Source organism: Megascapheus bottae, chromosome X, assembly GCF_031878675.1.
Source record: "Megascapheus bottae isolate mThoBot1 chromosome X, mThoBot2.hap1, whole genome shotgun sequence".
In the NCBI taxonomy this organism is placed as follows: Eukaryota; Metazoa; Chordata; class Mammalia; order Rodentia; family Geomyidae; genus Megascapheus; species Megascapheus bottae.
In genome coordinates, this window is record NC_143547.1 from 66,953,306 (window position 1) to 66,975,468 (window position 22,163).

At 41.5% G+C, this 22,163-nt stretch overlaps 1 protein-coding gene across 7 annotated transcripts in view; it reads right to left on the reverse strand.

Moving 5' to 3' along the window:
• Positions 1–20,613, reverse strand: part of Trmt2b (tRNA methyltransferase 2B) — a 33,306-nt gene extending 12,693 nt beyond the window's left edge. For 4 of the 7 annotated variants that reach the window (XR_016533723.1, XM_090325729.1, XM_090325730.1 and 1 more), the window contains exons 1-7: positions 20,511–20,591; positions 15,206–15,440; positions 14,459–14,513; positions 13,570–13,704; positions 12,417–12,516; positions 11,143–11,213; positions 1,256–1,402 (exon numbers count right to left, since the gene is read on the reverse strand). Coding sequence is in view for 3 of the 7 variants with exons in the window: in XM_090325729.1 (XP_090181855.1) it covers positions 1,256–1,402; positions 11,143–11,213; positions 12,417–12,516; positions 13,570–13,704; positions 14,459–14,513; positions 15,206–15,420 (723 nt within the window). In the remaining 4 variants the exon portion in view is untranslated. Of the gene's footprint in view, positions 1–1,255; positions 1,403–11,142; positions 11,214–12,416; positions 12,517–13,569; positions 13,705–14,458; positions 14,514–15,205; positions 15,441–20,510 lie in introns of all 7 variants that reach the window. The other 3 variants (XR_016533725.1, XR_016533726.1, XR_016533724.1) reach the window with 2 other exon arrangements.
• Between the last annotated feature and the right edge of the window lie 1,550 nt (positions 20,614–22,163).

Genomic DNA, 22,163 nt, shown 5'->3' on the forward strand with positions numbered 1-22,163 from the left:
TGCTTGCCAAAAAGGTACTCTACCACTTGAATCATGTTCCTAATTCCTAGCTTTGCTTCGGTTATTAAATGGCTTTTTTTTTTGCCAGTCCTGGGGCTTGACCTCAGAGCCTGAGCAGAGTCATTGGGCTTTCTCAATGCTAGAACACTTGAGTCACAGCACCATTTCCGGCTTTTTTTTCTTTTTTTCTTTTTTGCCAGTCCTGGGCTTGAGCTCAGGGCTTGATCACTGTCCTTGGACTTTGTCAAGGCTAGAGCTCTACCACTTGAGCCTCAGCACCACTTCCGGCTTTTTCTTTGTATGTGGTACCGAGGAATTGAACCCGGGTCTTCATGCATGCTAGGCAAGCACTTTAACCACTAGGCCAAACTCCCAGCCCGCGGCTTTTTTTTCTATATATGTGGTACCTAGGAATCAAACCAAGGTCTTCATGAATGCTAGGCAAGCACTCTACCAGTAGGCCAAACTCCTGGCCCCTTCTTTTTTGACCAGTACTACAACTTAAACTTGCTCTCATACTCATTCAGCTTGCTTGATAATAGCTGGAACACTATGGCTTGATCCTCATCTCCAGCCAGCTTGTGCTGGTTAATTGGAGATGGGGTCTCATAGACTTTTCTGACATGCTGGCTACAAATCACAGTTCTCCAAGGAGTTCTCAGTGAGCCACTGACACTTGGATTACGTGGTTTTCAAATCTTGTATGTCTCTATCTCCATTTATTTTATCTGAAAAATTAGAGTGACAGCCTAGTGCCTGTTCCTATAAAGATTTTGTGATAATAATACTTGGGAGCCAGGCACCAGTGTTTCACACCTCTAATCCCAGCTAGTCATGAGGGTGAAATCTCAGTATCGGGATTCAAAACCACCTCTGGTAGAAAAGCCTACAACACTATATCTCCAATTAACAAATTGTAGAACTGGAGGCACAGGCAAACGTGGTAGAATTCCAGCAGGCAGCCAGAACGCCGAGCAGTAATATAAGGTTCTGAGTTCAAGTACTAGGACTGGAAAAAATAAAATAAGAAATAATAATTGGGAATACTTATATAATAAACTAACATGATTTAACCAGAAATATGGCTAAATAGTATTCTTACCATCTTCTCCTTCTCCTTCTTCAATATTCACCTCAGTCCACACAAGTATCCTGTGGATGGGTAGTTCCTACCTTCTAGCCAGAAGCTTCTAAAAACCAACTACAAAACAGCAACAGGGCCTCTACAGAAGCTGCACGACCCCATGAAACTCACCTGACTTAATTCTTGGGGATGGAAATTTATGATAGCCATGGTGTGTCCCTGGCTATTGGTTCGAACTGTCAGCTCACGCCAGTATCCACCTTCATGGAACACAAGGCAGGGATCCATCGGAGACTGTCGAAGGAACATTTCATAGTACTAAGAAGAAAACAATAGTATTACACACACATAATTAACAAGCTCCACAGCTGAGTTTTCATACTGGATAATTATTTCAGGCTGTACTGGTATTGTTCAAAATTTATATATTGAAGCCTTTATCCCCAATACCTGAGGATGTGACTATATTTGGAGAGAAGGCTTTTAAAGAGGTGATTAAGCAGTCAAACATGGTACCATAAACCTGTAATTCTAGTCCTAGAGAAATGGAGGGGAATCACATGTTCTAGGCCAGTCTGGGCTACACAGCAAGACCCTATCTAATATAATCTAAATAAAGAAAAGATTCAGTTAAAATTAGGCCATTAAGCAGGCTTTAGTCCAGGCTGACTAAGTGTCCTTAATAAGAAAAGGAAATCTGCAACCCCAGATACTGAGAGAGTAGAGGCAGGAGGATCACCAGTTCAAGACTCTGTCTCAAAAGAAAAAAAAAAACAGGGCCAGGAGTGTGGCCTAGTGGTACAGTGCTTGCCTAGCATGTACCAAGTTCTGAGTACAATTTCTCCATACATATATGGAGAAAAAGCCAGAAGTGGTGCTGTGGCTCAAGTGGTAGAGAGCTAACCTTGAGAAAGCCCAAGGATAGTGCCTAGGATCCTAGTTCAATCCCCAGAACCAGCCAAAAAAAGCACAAAGGGCTGGAGAATAACTCAAAGCTGAACAAAGAGCTTTACTACACAGTTTTACCAGGGATAAATATGCACAAAGGAAAGACCCTGTGGGGAACACAGCAAAAAGATGGCCATCTACACCAGAAAGCAAGGTTGCCAACATTCTGGTCTTTGACATCTAGCCTCTTGACAGTCACGAAATAAAGTCAGGTCAATGAGCCACCCAGAGTATAGTATTTGCTGTAGTATTCCAAGAAAACAACACCAATAGGCAATATGTCCTGTGACCTTATAAAAAATACTATCTACTGTATTCTGACTTAGAAGCTCCATGAAGCTCTAGCACTGCAAAAAGATAATGTCCAGTACTTGTGAAACATGGTATGAATACATGAAAAAGAAGTAGAACCTGTTTTCTCTATACACAATGAGGAGGAATACAATCAGCTTTCATTTCTGTGAAATCTTCCTGGCAGGAATTCCTAATGTCTTACTAAGCTACCATGAGTCATTCTTACTTATAACTTCCTGACATAATCTTGTCATTTCTATATCGTATAACCAGGTGCCAACTACACTATACCTTAGTCAGATCCTACATTTCCTTCAGGGAAATAAACAATCTCGCAAATGCAATCCCAATTTAATTGTGATCTCAACTATCTTTAAACCCAGGAAGAGTAGGGTAGGGGAGAGTCATAGAGGGGGTGGAGATTTATTGAAATAGATTATGTACATGCAAAGAAATGTCAACATGAAATTCCCTCTTGTACAGCTAATGTATGCAAATAAAAAACATAAAAAATCTTTAAGACCAAATCCTTCAAGCAAAAGCCATTCTATTGAACAATATGCAGTCAGATTTACAAGGTCTTATTGTTTTTGTTTTTCGCCATTCCTGGGACTTGAACTCAATGCCTGGACAGTGTCTCTAAACTTCTTTTGCTCAAGGCTAGCACTCTACCACTTGTGCCACAGCACCACTTCCAAGTCTTTTCTGTTTATGTGGTACTAAAGAATCAAACCCAGGGCTTCATTTATGCTAGGCAAGCACTCTTCCACTAAGCCACATTCCCAGCCCCTCCTTTTGTTTTCATAATGTGTACAATCTAAGTATTTAGGGTTTTTTTTTTAATTACTGCTTGGGGAGAAAAGTAAATAGAGAAATAACATCGTCCTGAAAAAGAAATGTATTTATTACTTGACTTATGAAATAGTAACCCCACTATACAACACCTTAATAATAACAATAAAATTATACTAATTTTTTTTGCCGGTCCTGAGCTTGAGCTCAGGGCCTGAGCACTGTCTTTGGGCTTTTTCAAGGCTAGAGCTCTACTACTTGAGCCAAAGCACCACTTCAGGCTTTTTTCTATGTATGTGGTACTAAGGAATGGAATCTGGGTCTTTGTGCATGCTAGGCAAGTACTCTACCACTAGGCCAAACTCTCAGCCCTCTTCTTCTTTTTTTTTTTTTTAAATAAAACAAGTACACGGCAAAATAATAAGTATAATTTTATACTAGCACAAAAAAGGTTTTGAAGAAATATACTGTCTACACTTTATGACCAAAAGCCTTGGTTTCTTCACTTTTAAATGGAGGCAGACACATAACCCCCTTGGTGAGCTATCCCCAGGATTTCAATTTTAAATAAATAACATCTATACACTAACAATGCCTACTCTGTGAATTTCTCTCTCTTTTGTTTAACCAGTCCTGGAGCTTGAACCAAGGGCCTGAGCACTGTCCTTGAGTTTGTTTGTTTGTTTGTTTGTTTTTCTCAAGGCTAGAGCTCTACCATTTGTGCCATAGTACCACTTTTCTGTGTATGTGGTACTAAGGAATGAAACCTGAGTTTTCATACATACTAGGTAAGCACTCTATAGTAGGTCAAACTCCCAGCCCAAACTTATTGTTGTTGTTGTTGTTGTTTTGCCGGTCCTAGGGCTTTAACTCAGGGCCTGAGCACAGTCCTTGAGCTTTTCAAGGCTAGAGCTCTACTACTTGAGCCAAAGCACCACATCTGGCTTTTTCTATGTATATTGTACTGAGGAATGGAATCTGGGTCTTTGTGCATGCTAGCCAAGTACTCTATTACTAGGCCAAACTCCTGGTCCTAAATTTCTTTCTTCAACACTCCTTCTCTCCATATTATCTCAGTCATGTGCCACATAGTATCTAGGTCAACCACTGTTATGAGGAAGCTGAAACATTACTATTGTTTAATGATGTCATAGCCATCATCAGTATACTGTAATATCATAATGTATTACTCCCATATTTGTAGTGATGCTGGTATAAACAAATCAACTAGGTTTCTAGTCATACAGATGTATAGCACATATGGTAGGGGCCAATGGCTCATGTCTATAATCCTAGTAACTCAGGAGGCTCAGATCCTGAGGATCAAGTTTTGGCCTAAGTCTCAGCAGAAGTCTGAGTGATTCCATCTCCAATTAACCACAAAAATGTCAGACTGAAGACATGACTCAAACAAAGCACAAGGCTCTGAGTTTAAACCCTAGTGACCATCAAAGAAAATAAAGCACAGCAATACAATTATGAATAATATATAATGCTTGATAATGACAATAAGCAACCATTACTGTCATACATATTTACAGACTATACTTATTATTTTGGCGTGTACTTCTTTTATTTAAAAAAAAAAGGAGAGGGCTGAGAGTTTGGCCTAGTGGTAAGAGTGCTTGCCAAGCGTTCACGAAGACCTGGGTTCAATTCCTTGGTACCACATACATAGAAAAAGCTGGAAGTAGTGTTATGGCTAAAGTGGTAGGGCACTAGCCTTGAGAAAGCCCAAGGAAAGTGCTTAGGCCCTGAGTTCAAGCACCAGGACTGGCAAAAAAAAGAAAGAAAGAAAAGAAAGAAAGAAAGCTAACCAGATCCAGTAGATCACACCTATAATCCTAGCTATTGGGGAGGCAGAGATTGGAAGGATTATTGCTTGAGACAAGACCTAGTTTTAAAAAAAGGCCGGGGGGGGTGCCGGGAGTTTTGCCTAGTGGTAGAGTGCTTGCCTAGCATGCACGAAGACCCAGGTTTGATTCTTCGGTACCCCACATACATAGCAAAAAGCCGGAAGTGGTGCTGTGGCTCAAGTGGTAGAGTTCTAGCCTTGAAAAAGTCCAAGGACAGTGCTCAGGCCCTGAGCTCAAGGACCAACGACTGGTCCAAAAAAAAGTTAGCAAGACCCCATCCCAATGTTCAGGATTGAAGTTCAATCAAGAAAAGTAAGCAAGAAAAGTAAGACTCTATATGAAAAACAATTAAAGCAAAAGGGGTTGAGGATGTGGCAGAACTTGTAGAGCACGTCTTAGTGAATAGGATGTCCACCATTGAAAACCTTGTACTGCCATTTGTAAAAAAGAGAAATTTTTGTCAATTGCCAGTAGCTCATATCTGTAATCCTAGTTACTTAGGAGGCTGAGATCTGAGGACTGCAAATTTAAAGCCAGCTTGAGTATACAAATCTGAGTGACTTCTTCTCCACTAAATTAGCAAAATGTCATAAGGAGAGGTATGGCTCAAGTTAGCAGAGTACCAGTTTTGAGGGCAAAGTTCAAGCAAGGGTGTAAAGCATTGACTATACTAGCACAAACACATATGGAAGTTTACTGTCAATGTGTTGACCTACATTGGCAGCAGCCTCATTTCTTGATTGTAGGTAGCATTATCCCTTCTGTTTGATTTAAACTTGTTGTTTACCCTAGCCTATAAACAGTAGATCACATCATAAATCTATACCACATACTATAGGTGCTTAGTAGACTATGTCATAGAAGTTTGAGCACGCACATTCTGATGTTTTATCAACAATAAATTCACCTAGAAGGCATTCTCCATAGGTAACCCTGTCATTAAATGACCCATGACTGTATTACCAGATAACTACTTCACATAGTTACTCAGACAACTAACATATATCTCAAATGCAGTATGCCCAAAACTAAAGTTAAAACAACTCTAACATAAATCTTCTGTGCCAGCCTTTCCCATCTCAGCGAGGACTAACTCTTTAATTCCACTTGCTCCACTCAAGCATTTGTAACCTGTCTACTCCTCTTTCTCCATTGTCCTACCTTTAAGATATTCCACACTGCTACCACTAGTCTAAATCATCACTCACCTGGATTACTGTAACTGCCTCATAACTGCTCTCCCAGCTTCAATGGTCCTCCTTCATTATTCTATTTTCAACATTACAATCTGAGTAAACTGTGTGTTGGTTGATCACATCTGTAATCCTAACTACTCAGAGAGCTGAGATCTGAGGATTGTACTTTAAATCCAGTAGAAAAGTCTATAAGACCCTTATTGCCAATAAACTACTCAGAAAGAGCCAGAAGTGGTGCTATGGCTCAAATGCCTTGAGCACAAAGCAGTTCAGGGACAGTACCCAGGCCCTGAGTTCAAGCCCCAGGACTAAGAAAAAAATACAAAAATAGAGAAATTTTCAATTACAAGGAAGAAGAACAGATGGATAAAAACATAGATATTGGTAATATATTAGTAAAAAATGAATGGTATATAAAAGGAACAAATAAGGAAAGGGTTCTGTAATTAAAGACAGTATAAGAAAACATCAATAAAGATGTTAGTATTTGTCACAGGAAACTAAGCATGGTTACACACCCTTGTAATACCAGCTACTTGGGAGACAAAGATAAGAAGACACAACTTTTAGGACAGCCTGGTTAAAAAGTGTAAGATCCTCTCTGAAAAACTAAAATTAAAATGGTTGGGTGGTGGTGGCTTAAGGGATAGGCAAGTGCATAGCCCTGAATGCAATACCGTGTATAACACACACACACACACACACACACACACACACACACACACACACAAATATAAAAGGAAAACAAAAAAGCTATGATATTGAAAAATAGGAGGAAGGAATGAGTAGATTATAAAAGCAATCCATGAAATCCAAGATCTAAATAGTAAGAGGCCCAAAAGAACATAGACAATGGGATAGAGGGGTGGGTTATGAAAAAAAGGCAGAGCCAGCACCGGTAGCTCACGTCTGTAATACTACCCACTCAGGAGGCTGAGATATGAGCATCAAGGTACAAAGCCAGCCCAGGCACAAAAGGACCTGTTATTCTTATCTCCAATTAACCTCTAGAAAACGGGAAGTGGGGCTTGGCTCAAGGGTAGGGTGGTAGCCTAGAGCTGAAGAGCTCAGGAATGACACTCAGGTCCAGTGCTAGGGCGATAGCCTTGAGCTGAAGAGATCAGGGACAGTGCCCAGGCAAAGATCAAGCCCCAAGACCCACAAAGAAAACCAAAAAAAATGCAGAAAATTTTCCCATATTTGAAGGTATTCATTTCCAGGTGGACAAGCCCTACCAAGTGCCCACTACAATGAAAAGTCCCATGGGATCAAGATGTTTCAGGGATAAAGACTGACACCCTACAGGCTGGGAATTTGGCCTAGTGGTAGAGTGCTTGCCTAGCATGCACAAAGCCCTGGGTTCTATTTCTTGGTATCACATACATAGAAAAAGCCAGAAGTGGTGCTGTGGCTCAAGTGGTAGAGCACTAGCCTTGATAAAGCCCAAAGACAATGGCTCAGGCCCTGGGCCCAAGCCGAGTACTGCCCCCCCAAAAAAAGATTGACACCCTAAAAACTTGTGGAGAAAAAGAGGACACACTGCAAACAGTCAGAACTTCAAGTAGCATGTAGACTAATACATCCAGAAGCCAAATCTCAATGAAATAGTGTCTTTAAATGTATAAAAACAAATGATGTCAAACCAGGAACTTTAAATCTAGAAAATGACTAGTCCTTTCTTGGAGAGGAAAAAAGTTGTTTAAAGACGTTTGAAGACTAAAAATTGTCCTTCAAAGCACTCTTTCTCAGGAAGCTAATGTGCTGTACTCTAGCTAAATAAAGGTGTAAATCAAGAAGGAACCCAGGGAACCTAAGAACAGGAAAGTAAGTCTGTGAAACAGCAACAACTGTCAGGACAAAAATGGCCTAGTAATCTAGTATGACCAACTCTAGCAACTACATCATGGTCCAGGCCAGCACATGTTATTATAAGGAGGAGCTGGGGGCATGGTTCAGCATTAGGGCACCTGCCTAACAAACACAATGAAAAGTACAAAAAAATCCAAAGAAAAAGACCAGGATGTACCAGCATGGTATGAAGAGAACAGTCATGGGAGGAGAAAGGGATAAACAAGTGTAGTAGTGGAGCTCACTGGACATTGTGATAAAAGTCCTTAACTCTTGAGTGGAAATGGGAGGGATTGGAAAAAGAACTGACGAGAGAAAGATATCATACAAAAGAAAATGTACTCATTACCAGACTCTTTTTTTTGCCAATCCTGGGACTTGAAGACAGGGCCTGAACACTATCCTTGGGCTATCTCAAGGCTAGTACTCTACCACTTGAGCCACAGCACCACTCCCAGCTTTTTTCTATGTATGTGGTACCGAGGAATCAAACCCGGGTCTTTGTACATGCTAGGCAAGCACTCTACCACTCGGCCAAACTCCTGGCCCCTCATTACCAGACTCATGTAATTATTCTTATCACACTTATAACAATAAAGTAAATTAAAAAAAAGTAAAGAAAACCATCAGGGAACACCTTCAGCCATCAAAGACATATGTCAGGAGGAATAGAAAAATAAGGTAACAAGCAGAAAACAAGAGAAAATTCAAACTAGGGTCAAAAGTTTCTATTCCATTTGTAGCTACTCAGAAAGCAGGGATCTGAGGATTGAGGTTTGAACCCAGCTTGTACAGGAAGAAGCCATGAGACATTTATCTCTACTTAACCAATAAAAAAGTCAAAAGTAGAGCTGGCTCAAGTGCCAACCCTAAGTGGGAAAAGAGAAGTGAAGAGTGAGAACCCTAGGGCTAGGAATGTACAACACTTGCTTGACTAGCATGCATAAAGCCCTGGGTTGGATTCCTTAGGACCACATACAGAGAAAAATCCAGAAGTGGTGCTGTGGCTCAAGTGACAGAGCTCTAACCTTGCAAAAAATGTGTCCAAGGACAGTGCCAAAGCCCTGAGTTCAAGCCCAGGACTGTCCAGGAGTGTGGCCTAGTGGTAGAGTGCTTGCCTAGCATGCACAAAGCCCTGGATTTGATTCCCCAGTACCACATACACAGAAAAAGCTGGAAATGATGTGGTGGCTCAAGTGGTAGAATGATAGCTTTGAGAAAGCCCAAAGACAGTGCCTTAGGCTTGAGTTCAAGCCCCAAGACTGACAAAAAAAAACAAGTTTTGAGAAGTGTGAGACCCTGAGATCAGTCCCAAAACTAAGATCTTGGGGGCCGAGTGTGGGGTCAGAGTGACCTTGGACCTGCACAGCTGAGTACACAAGGAAATAAGCTGTTATCATGACTTTGGGCTCACTTCTTTAACTCATCTGAGACTTGATTGCTGTTTTGTACAAATGTAACACCTGGCAGTTTCCTGGTTTTAAGAGACGTATTTAAGATTGGAACTAGAAATAAACTAGGCTACAGTCTTAAGCTTACAGCCTTAGGCTATAGTCTTGGGCTGCTGACTTAAGCTGTAGACCTCCCGACCCCATCTGTTTGTTTCTTGTCTTCTTCTTTTCCAAGTCCTCACCCCCTAAATCAGGAATTCCAGTTCGCTGCCAGCTGGCTCCAGCACTTACCAAAAAAAAAATGAAGTCAACTGTCAGCTTGTACAAGACCTAGATCTATGAAGTGTTGGAAGGAGAAGCACTACCACCCCTTTTTCTGAGAGCTGAGTAAGATTTCGGTAATATCTGTAGATAATTAAAGAGAAATCTCAGTCAATAGCTCTCTTTTCTCAATGAAGAGGCAGGATTGGTTGTTTCCCAAAAGCAAAGGTAAAAGCAATGGGGTGGGAAGTGTAAGGAGAGATTAAGAGTTTAAAAAATCCCAGATGATGGGGCCGGGAGTTTGGCCTAGTGGTTAAAGTGCTTGCCTAGCATGCATGAAGACCTGGGTTCAATTCCTCGGTACCACATACATAGAAAAAAGCCAGAAGTGGTGCTGAGCCTCAAGTGGTAGAGCTCTGGCCTTGAGAAGGTCCAAGGACAGTGCTCAGGCCCTGAGCTCAAGCCCAGGACTGGCAAAAAAAAATCCCAGATGAGGTCCATGGAAGTAATACTTTTCCAAAATGATCCTCTATCAGGAGAATTCTGGATGTGTGTTATCTAAAGGAAGACCACAGTGTCAGAAAGTACAATCAAATTAGGATAATAGGAGCTGACAAGAATTAACAGGGATTGCCAGGGGTCAGTGGCTCATACCTATAATACTAGCTACTAAAGAGGCTGAGCTCTGAGAGGATCATGGTTCAAAGCCAACCTGGACAGGAAAATCCAGGAGTGGAGCTGGGTTCAAGTGGTAGAATGCTACTCTTGGAAAAAAAAAACCTCAGGCACACTCACAAAAAAGGAATTAACAGGAATCAAGAGAGCCAGTTGGGAGTCTTGTTCAATTCTCACTATCAAGACTGGCTTTCTGCTGTGGTTAAGTTCTATAAGAACAGGCGCCACATCTACTGCCTGGGTGAGTCACCATCCAAGCCCCAACCAGCACAGTGCCTCACACAGTAGCACTCAATCAAATGTACCTATGAATCAGAGGGACTTAAAAATGTCTCAAAGGTTAACGTCATGACGTACATATCTTACCAGCACACCTACATCTCTCATGGGAGTTTTTTTTCAATTTTGTTCTGCTCCAAACATAGCCTTCTCAATACTTCAAACAACTGATAGTTGCTATAGTTTCTCGGCGGTGCTTCTTTCCTAACATTTTCCTGTTATTAAAGACCTTGGACATCTGACATTTTCAATAAGGGAAACAGTCCTGCCCCTTTCTCTTCGCTCATCTCTGACATGACACACTGGCAATATCTGTCCACATTATATGGGCAGCATAGCTCAAGTAGTAGAGTTTTTGCTTAGCAAGTGCAAGGCCTGGATTGCAATCCACAATAATACACACAAAGACAAATAGGTAAGCTTTCAGTACTCAAAGCAGGTCTGATATGAAAATGTCAGGGACAACATAGTTCTAAACTACAGTGCCTCGGGCCATCTTCAACCAGCTCTTTCCTTACCTGAGCCACTTGATCATGCTTCTCAGGGATGTTTTTCAGATGGTTAGACCGTACACACACAATGTTCCCATCTATAAAAAGGACACAATTTAATTTATATGGTGCTCACCTAAAAGATGATTTAAAAGAAAGCATCTCACAAAATTGTCTCTTTCAGAGGTATATGTAGATATAAAGAGTCAAAGTATCTGGTGTAAATGGGTGGATATTTTTCAGAGAAAACCTAATCTTTTCCTGGTTTAGCCATTAAACAGCTACTTTTTAATGGAGCTAGTCTTCAGTATTTTCTCTCATATCACAAATGTGCCTTATGAAACATCTGCTTTCAGCTCAGATTTCTAAAGAGGGAAATAAAATGTAATGAACTTTGTTTTGCTATTACTGAATAATAGAACACTGACGTCATATACTCATTTAATTCAGCACACGAAGGGAAAAGGCAAATGTCTGCCCTAATGAACTGTAGTTTAAAGCATATGGATATTAAACAGTGTGACTAATATAAAATGATAGTGTTTCAAGTGGATTTATGGAATATGGGCAGATAGAAAGCTCAGAAATGGAATCTAGGAATGGATACTGGAATTAAGCCCCAGAAATACAACCATGATTTCTTTTACCAGTATTCAGTTCTTTTTCCAATCCTCTTAAAGCACATTTATTACAGAAAGCTCTAGTTTTTAGGGACACAATGAAGTGAAATAGATGTAACTATGACAAAGATGACAATTTCCCAGTATGGACAGCAGCATAAAGGAGGACAGTAGTGACAATGACAAAGACATGGCACAGCAGTGCTAGCAAACAGTCATATTTTAGAAAATTGCTTATTTTTTGTGCAAGTACTGGGGCTTGAATTCAGGTGCTTAGATCTTTCTCAGCTTACTTGCTCATTGCTCAGGTTATTCCACTGAGCCAAAGCTCCACTTCCAGCTTTTTCCTGCTTATTTGGAGATAAGTGTCTGTGGAGATGCTTGAAATGTGGCTTAATCATAGAGTGCTTGCCTAGCATGCATAAAGCACTGGGTTTGATTCTACAGTACCACATAAACAGAAAAAGCCAGAAGTGGTGCTGTGACTCTAATGGTAGAATGCTAGCCTTGAGCAAAAAAAGCTCAGGGACAGTGAAAAGGCCGTGAGTTCAATCCCCAGGAAGAGCAAAAATGTCTCATGGACTTTTATGCCCAAATCTATTGACACTGTTCCTTAACTAGTCCCTTCCCTTCCTTGTTTTGTTTTGTTTTTATTTCTACTAGTCACAGCTTTCAGTTGACCTTTCCAAGTTCCCAGGTAGTATCCCACGGTCTTTGGATTGCCATCTGGGCCTCGGTTCACAGAGAAGGTGGACTTATTTCGGTAGCCAATGATGACAGGCTGGAGAGGGCAAAAGACAGAAAGGGGAAAAGAGGTTAAAAAAGTGAGTACAATGATAAGAACATAAGGAATTTTCTCTGGATGAGAACAAAACATGTTTCCTTGGAAAGTCTAGTATATATGAATGTCTGCAATCAAAAAAAGGATACTCTAGATAGGGACTGGTAGCTCACACCTCTAATCCTAGCTACTCAAGAGGCTGAGATCAGAGAGTTGTGGTTCAAAGCTAGCCAGCAAGAAAGTCCTTGAGACTCTTATCTCCAACCAGCCACTCAGAAAAAGCTGGAAGTAGCATGTGATTCAAGTGGTAGAGTGCTAGATTTGAGCAAAAGAAGCTCAGGGGCAATGCCCAGGCCCTGCTTTCACACTCCAAGACCAGAAAAATAAAAAAGGACACTTTATGGTAGAAAGAAGTTTCAATCTTTTCTATAAAGCAGTAGTCACCAAACTTATTCTGTCAGGGACTTGGGTACTGTTTAGGTTTTGTGGGCTATCCATGTATCCCGACTCCACTACTCAAATCTGCCACTTTAGCACAAACAAAATGCTATACATAAACAAATGAGCTTGGCTGTTTTCCAGTAAAACTTTATTTAAAAATTCAAGCAGCAGGACAATAGAATCTAAGGGTAAAGTTTGATATCTCCTGTAATACTTTAAATTCTGCATCTCTGAAGCTTCTCAAGCATAGACTCTGAGGAGGTGGTACTACAGGGCTTAATAAAGTGATGTCACTACATGAGCCAGCCTTGAATAAAAGAATTCAAGTACCTCATAGGGAATCTAATTATATACTGAGCACATATTACACACTAGAACTTCCTTGTCACATTTATGACAAACATGAAGACTGTGAATTTCAGCTTTGACACTTTCCTGGGCAAATTCCTTGCTTTCTCTGAGCCTTAATATTTTCATCTATAAAATGAGAGTACCTGTGATGAATGAAAATCACCTATGCTAGGTTCCCAGCAAGTACACAGTAGATAATGGCTGATATCATTAGCTATTAAGGAGCCTTAATAAATAAGGAATAGGGAGGTGGTGGCTTACAGATGGTATAATAGGATGCAGAAGACAAGAGAGACCCTCTGATTGGGGTGTGGTTACTATGCCATTGACTCCATTGAGCATTTGCAGGTCCAAGTCTAATCTTTGTAAAAGTTTCTTCTGAGCTTCAAATTTCACCTGTAAAAGAATGCAAGTAAAAAAAAAAGAATGCAAGCAATGAGCAAAGGCTTTTGTAGTTTTTCCTAAAAAATGGAAAACAAGATATTTTTAATTGAATAATTTCTTTTCTTCCTCTCTGCTTTTATTTTTTAGTATAACATTAGTGTTTTAATTACGATGTTGTACAGAGGGATTACTATTTCATAAGTCAGGTAATTAATACATTTCTTTTTAGACAATGTCAGCCCTTTCTTCACTTTCCTTCAATTTCCCCATCCCTGACACAAGTTACATAGTTCATTTTCCACATAGTATATACTGAATAGCATGATTGCCTTTGTTCACCCTTCCTCCCGCCCTTTCTGTGCCCTTTTTGTGACCCTAAGGGGAAAAAAAATAGGACCGAGAGTGTAGCCTAGTGGTAGAGTGCACGAAGCCCTGGGTTCGATTCCTCAGTACGACATACACAGAAAAGGCTGGAAATAATGCTATGGCTCAAATGGTAGAGCACTAGCCTTGAAAAAGCTCAAGGACAGTGTCCAGGCCCTGAGTTCAAGCCCTAGAACTGGCGGGGAAAAAATAAAGAAATGAGCATCTGAATCTATGGATCTAGGATATACACTCTGACCTAAAGTTCACATTTCAGAATCATGTGAACAGTGAATTTAAATACTTGTGGAGCATCTGTGTAGAACTGCCCATTCAGGCTTGGCATGTCTTTCACAGCATCCCACTGCTGGAAAAAAGAAGAGAAATAAAGCTAGGCACCTACCTTGAGTTGTTCTTCATAGCTCAGCCTCCAGAGAGGTGTCACAACATCAGCTAGCCTTGAAGAAATAATTCAGGCACTTCATTATTTATTGAAATTTTCACTAAGTACCTACCATGCATAAGTACAGCTTGCCACCACTTTCTCTGGTGCTTTACTTATTATTCAGAAGACCCAACTCTCACGCCCCAAGGGAGATGAAGTCTGGGAGAAGAGCCCATTTTGGTGGCATTTACTTAACAAAACACAACAGATGGGCAAACCTAATATAAGAAAAATCCACATCTATCAGGTGGTAATTAATCATATTTTTAAAAGCTTCACTGTTGGGTTCCTTTAAATAGCTTATCTCCCTAATGCACTTAAAATATAATTTGATTTAGAAAATGTGTTTGTTGCATAAAATGAGGCATATTTGTGTTTGTATGGCTGCAATGGGACTATTCATTTCTAATGCATTCAATATTATTCTGGATCCTTGGACTTCAGCATGGGTCTGATTTAGAGATGAGGTCCTAGTGTAAAACCTTCTTTCTGATAAACACATTCAAAGACAAGGAAAATGTTTTCTGCCATCCCAGAGAAGCTCTATCAATATCTTTCAGATATATTCATTTGCCCTATATATCTGACCTCATGTGCCCTCCAGAACCATGGCAATGCCATATTAGTTAGGTGAGCAACATGGAATTTCAGGAGATAGACAGATTCAAACTCACTAGAGAAAAAGGACATTAGCTTGATTTTTACCTTTCCTGCCAAGAACCATCAAACAATCCAAGATGGCTTTGTTTCTTCTCACTTTTTTGTCCTCTTGGATACTTCTTGGCAGTCACATTGGTGAAATTCCCCTTATATGCTATCCCCCAAAATGGTTGAGACCAATCTGGTGGTTTCCTGGTACACCAGAGAAGCAGGCTTGGTTTGGAGAAGAGACCTACCCTGGAAAGTGTCAGGCCACGCATTAGCACCCTCCTCTTGATGCCTGTCAAGCAAATACACACACTAATTTACGTACTGAAGGACTGAGGAAATGAAGCACAACTTGTAAACACAATTACAAACCCTTATTGAACACAACACATAGTACTGGCATGGAGCAGACATTCCATACAGAGGGCCTCTTCAGTATTCAAGGTAGGGTTGTAAGGTCCCAAAATATAGAGATGAAGAAAGTATGTGTACTTCAAGAATGACCTAACATGATAACATGTCTTAAGGCAATTTCTTTCCCTCCCAATCAACAGCAACTGATCAACCAACACACTTCGTAAGCGATTACTATGTGTAAGGCACCATGTCACACTAGTACTGAAGGGGTTACAAAGGTTACATCCTGGCTGAAGAGAATGAAGGTGGATCCAATAAAAAGTGAGTAATTAATACAATATTATTGGTTCCTGCTGTGGGCTCAGAAAAGTTTTCCTAGAGCAAGTAGGATTGGCACCAAGCCACAAAGAATTGGTCAAGTAGTTCTGTAAGGACAAACTGAAATAAAATTAGAGCTTTGAGTAAAGAGAAGATTAAAATGCCAATGGAGAACAAAATGCCAACTACTAAATCTAAAAGAAAGGTAATATCTGGAAAGCAACACACGATTCCGGTGACTCAGAGGAGAATCATGATTATGTAGAGCTGTAGACGCTAAGGGGTTGCTTTGATGCATGCACTGACACAGTCAGAGACTAGGAGGCAGAGGAAAAAAATGAGAGAACAATGACGGAGGTGGCAGGCACTAAGGCGAAATGAAAACTCTGAAATATCAAGAGTGTAGACCCTAGAGTCAAAAGACCTGAACTGGACAAAGTAGATAGATTCAAGCAGTTAACCATTCAGCAGACCTTATTTTTATATCACCCATAAAACAGATGCTAGTGGCTCATGCCTATAATCCTAGCAACTCAGGAGGCTGAGATCTGAGAATTATGGTTCACAAGAGCAGGCCTGGTCCTGCCCAAGAGATTCTTATCTCCAATTAGTTACAAAGCCAGAAGTGGAACTGTGGCTCTAGTGGTAGGCTGCTAGCCTTGAGCCAAAGATATCAGGGACAGTGTTTGTTCAAAACCCCAGGACAAGCATGTATGCCCTGGTTGGAGCATGCACAGACGTGCAAACACACACACAATATAAATAACAGTAGCTATCTCATACTGTGGTTGTAAAAGGAGAAGACACTTAACAAAATGTACTATTAGGGGTGTAATATTTGGGGTAGTAAAGCACTTGTGTAGCATGTGTGAGCCTCTTGATTTAAGTTCCATACTACAATCTTTTTTTTGTCAGTCTTGGTACTTGAACACAGGGCCTGGGCACTGTCCCTGAGCTTTTTTGCTCAAGTTTAGCACTCTACCACTTGAGCCACAGCACCACATCTGGCATTTTTTGTTTATGTGGTTAACGAGGAATCAAACCCAATGTTTCATGAATGCTAGGTAAGCACTCTACCACTATGCCACATTCCCAGTCCCCAGCAATAATCTTTAAAAAGCACTTAGCATCTAGGCACAGGTGGTTCATTCCTATAATCCCACCTACTCTGAAGGCTGAGATATGAGGATTGTGGCTCAAAGCCAGCCCAGGCAGAAAAGTCTGTATGGGACTCTCATGTCCAATTAACCACCAAAAAAACACAGAAGTAGAGCTGTGACTCAAGTCACAGCTGTGCTAGCTATAAGGAGGAAAAAAAAAACCCTCAGGGACAGTGCCTAGGTCTGAAGTTCAAGCCCTAGTACCAGCATATAAACAAAAGTGTACTTAGCAGATTAATTATAGATAATACTTATAAAGCTCTAAGCACAGTGCCTAGCACCTAGAAAAAAATTCTCCAGTGTTAGTAACTGTCTATTTCTAAGTCAGGTCTGGGGGCCGGGAGTTTGGCCTAGTGGTAGAGTGCTTGCCTAGCATGCACCAAGTCCCGGGTTCAATTCCTCAGTACAAACTTACATAGGAAAGGCTAGAAGTGGTGCTGTGGCTCAAGTGGTAGAGCTCTAGCCTTAAGAAAGCCCAAAGGCAGTTCTCAGGCCGTGAGTTCATGCCCCAAAACTGGCAAAAAAAAAAAGGCAGGTCTGGACAGCCAGGATGTGGAGGCTCACATCTGTTATGCTAACTATTCAGGAAGCTGCAATGTGAGGATTGAAGCCAGCCTGGTCAGAAGAATAAGCAGCAAAAAGCTGAAAGTGGAGATGTGGCATAAGTGGTTGAGCACCAGCCTTAAAAAGAAAATGCCTAGGGAGCATAAAGTCCTGTGTTCAAGCCCCAATACTAGTAAAACCTAAAGACTAGGAACATGGCTCAAGTGACAAGTGTGCCTGCCTAACAAAGCAGGAGGTCCCTAGTTAAAACCTAGTACTTACAAAAAATACATACATGAGCCCCGCGTGGTGGCTCATGCCTGTAATCCTAGCTACTCTACTCAGGAGATGGAGCTGAGGATCTAGGTTTAAAGCCTGCCTGGGCACAAAAGGACCTGAGACTCTTATCTCCAGTCAACCTCTAGAAAACGGGAAGTGGGGCTTGGCTCCAGGGTAGGGCGGCATTGCTCAAGGGTAGGGTGGTAGTAGCCTTGAGCCGAGGAGCTCACAGACAGCACACAGGCCTAGTTCAAGCCCCATGACCCACCAAAAAATACATACATAATAATATATTTAAAGACAGTATGAAGCTTATTTGGGAAGGCAATATTTAAGGAGGAGGGTAGCAAAATAAAAGAATTATAGGAATAAATCTGAGACAAAAGCAGGAAGAGTTAAAACTGGTGGCTGAGAACACAAATGAAAGGTTTCACTTTGGAAAAAATAGAGCTGTGTACTTGAAACTATTTATGCTAGGGTACAGGCCCATTGCTCTGTGAGCTCCTTTCTTAAATGTCCTTGAACACAAGTGAAAGGATTTGGCTTGACAACCTACTCATTACCATTTAACCACCAACTTCTGCCTAGATTTTAAGCCCAATGTTAAATCATTGCTTAATTCAGAAAGACATGTAAGTATTTAAAAGTCCAATATATGCAGGGCATGGTGGCTCATGCTTGTAATCCTAGCTACTCAGGAGGCTGAGATCTGAGGATCACAGTTCAAAGGCAGCATGGGCACTAAAGACCGTGCTACTCATCTCCATTTAACCACCAGAAAACTGGAATGGCGCTGTGCCTCAGTGGTATGGTGGTAGTCTTGAGCTGAAGAGCTCAGGGACAGTGCCAGGCCCACACTTCAAGTGCCACAATCGACCTAAAAATGAAAGTCCAATATATGCAAGAGGTTTTATTAACCAATACTCCTCCTTGGTGATCCTACTGCTAAATTGGTTTGTCATAATCAAAAGGTCCTCAAGGTGCTGATAGAGGTGCTTTGGTATTAGCCTATATACCATTTGGTATGATTACAAAGGCCTAAAGGAAAGGCCTCATCATGTCATTACTGTTGGGGGGATGATTTCAAATTAATAACAGTACATATTTAATCTGCCCATAGTTCAGTTGTTGACAACAGCCTTCTCCCTTAAATTCCCCCCATAAGCCTCAAAAGTTGTCTTGATTAAGAACACAGCTTAAAAGGCAATGTGTTTTTCTGTCCAAAACAAAGTGTACTCATTACCTAACTTATGTAACTTTTTTCTACATGACCTTTATAATAACAATTTTTAAAAATATTTCAAAGGCTATGAATATTGGAGAAACAAGAGGCCTGAAGAATTGGAAGACAACTCTCCACATTTCCACATTCAAACATTTTTGAGTGTGTGGTTCCTCCGATGAGTTGCCACCATCACTGTGGCACTCGTGCCCTATACCCAGCAGGAGGTTTCTTGTCATCTAAGTCTCTTTCTCCAAACAGCAATTAAAGTCTACTTTCATGTGCCAATCAGCCCTTATTCCTGGCAAGGTACATACTGTGGTATTTAGTAATTTGTGTGACTAAATGTATTTTTCAAGGCAGGACAGTAATGAGTCAGAAGTGACTTCTACTTCCTTGTTGATGTCAGAAGAGACATTTATCTCCCCCCCCCAAAAAAAACTACTTTCTTGTTATAGTTTTCCTGTTTCAAATAAGTGCTTGGAATGTTTCTCTTAATAAATGAAAGACATTTGTGATACAGTGCCTGTGTACCAAGCAGGAAGCCCTGAATTCAAATTCCATCACTGCCAAAAAAAAATAAAATAAAATAAATGCAAGGGGAAAAAAAAGACATGGGTGATAACTATGCGACTTCTGCCTCAAGAAATGATCATTGGCCAGAAAAGGGACCAGAGTCCAGCACAGTCAGGCTTAATCCTCCTCAAATGCTAGGAGGTTGAACTGAAAGTTTGTAAAAAGTCTGATGCACATTTGGACAAGGATTCCCTTGAAGCAAAATATCCACCATCAGATAAGAGTCCATCAGTTCAAAATCTGATCACCTGACTCAGTTGTATCGGCCTAGGCCACGATTATTCGCTAAAGCCTAAGGGCAGATAGGGTTAATGCTGCTGTCTGACTGCAAAGCACAGCCCTGGTCTTCCTCCCCTTCCTCAGCCCCATTCCCACCTCCTTTATTCACGTCATCTTTGGACAACTTCTGCTGTTGAATGTCTATGAGAAAGGTTAAGAGAGGCAAGGAATCCAGGCAATGGTGGCTCATTGCTGTAATTCTAGGTACTCATGAGAGTGAGATGTGAGGATCCTAGTTTGAAGCCAGCCCGGGCAGGAATGGCCTAGAGTCTCCAATTAACTATCAGAAAACCAGAAGTGGAGTTGTAGCTCAAAGTGATAGCGCGTTAGCCTTGAAGGAAGTGCCCAGGCCGCGTGTTCAGGCCCTAAACTGGGGAAGGAAAAAAAAAAAAAGAGCAAGAAAAACGGAAGGAAACTGTATTATGCAACGTGGCCTAGGGAGGCCTGGGAATAGGGTAAAGAAGCGAAGGAGTTAAGAGTATCAGCAGGTCAGGCCGCGACCTCGGGCGGTCACCTTCGGTAGCGTCCACAGCTCCGCCTACCTCTTTAAATTGCCCGCCCAAAGGCAGTTCGGCAAGGCGAGCAGTCAAAGCTTCAACTGGGGTTTCCGACTTTTTTAGCCCCTTACCTTCCTCCGTAACAAATAAGCTTGCGGTGGCACACCAAAAAGCTGGCAGATGAACAGATTTTTCTGGAGGGAGGGCACTTCCTGGTGCACAGGGCGCCCTGTTCCCACGTACGCGGGACCCTGGGCTCCTCCTAGTGGGCGGGGAACTGACTCCCCTTGGGGAGTGCTCTCAGAGACTTTCCTCTAAAGTCCCAAGCTATTGGAGTTTTCTAAGTTCGCTTGTTCATTTCTCCCTGTCCCATTGGTGGATCAGGGCAAGCCCCCCCCCCCGCGGGAGGGCGGGCGGGGTATGAGGGGAAGCTGGGATGGAGAGAGGACGAATAAAAAGAAATCTGCATCAGAATGTTAACGCTGCCAATCGATATGTCTTCTTTTCTTTTCTTTCTTTCTTTCTTTCTTTTTTTTTTTTTTGGTTGGTGGTGGGGTATTGAACTATCGGCCAAGGCACTTTCCCTGACGTGTTTTTTTGTTTTTTATTTTTGCTCAAGGCTAATGCTCAAACACTTCTGAGCCACAGCTCCACTCCCAGTTTTTGATTGATAATGTAAAATAAGAATCACACAGGGCCGGGAGTTTGGCCTAGTGGTTAAAGTGCTTGCCTAGCATGCATGAAGACCCGGGTTCGATTCCTCGGTACCACATACATAGAAAAAAGCCGGAAGTGGTGCTGAGACTCAAGTGGTAGAGCTCTAGTCTTGAGAAAGTCCAAGGACAGTGCTCAGGCCCTGAGCTCAAGCCCAGGACTGGCAAAAAAAAAAAAAAGAATCACACACAAACTTCCCAGGCTAGCTTCGAACTGCGATCCTCAGGTCTCAGGCTTCTGAGTAACTAAGATTACAGGCTTCAGCCACCAGCGCTCAGCTAAACTATTTTTCTTAATCCACTTTTTTGTTGTTTTACCTTTTTTTTCCCCTCAAGGCTTATGATTTATCACTTGACCTACTGGCTCCACTCACAAGTATAGCTCAGGTGGGTCTGAAAAAACTGATAGCATCTGCCTCATTCTTGTTGATTAGCAGCCCACCGTGTGGTAGGCCAGACTGTTAGCTACTAAAGATGCTGAAATATGATGATTGAAGTTTAAAGCCAGCACTGACAGAAAAATCCATGAAAATGGATGCACCACCAAAAATGCATTAACCATCAGAACACTGAAAATAGAACTGTGGCTCAAGTGGTTCAAGAGCATCAGCCTCAAGCAAAACAGCTAAGGGACAATCCTGAGACCCTGTGTTTAATTGCTTCAAGAGAACAAAAGTCACAGTAAAGTCCAGGGGCTTGAATTCAGAACCTGGGCACCTTACTTGGGCTTTCTCCAGGCTAGAGCTCTACCACTTGAGCCACAGCACCACTTCTGGCTTTTTCTATATATGTGGTACTGAAGAATCGAGCCCAGGTCTTAGTGCATGCTAGGCAAGCACTCTACCACTAGGCCATACTCCTGGCCCCAAGCAAAATTTTTTTTGCCACTTCGTGCTTCTTCTGTGTATGTGGTTCCAAGGAATCCACTAGGCCATACTCCCAGTCCCAGAAAGTAACTTTTATTTTTTTTGCCAGGTTGAGCTTGAACTCAGGGCCTGAGCACTGCCCTTGGGCTTTCTCAAGACTGGAGCTCTACCATTTGAGCCACAGCACCACTTCCATCCTATTTTT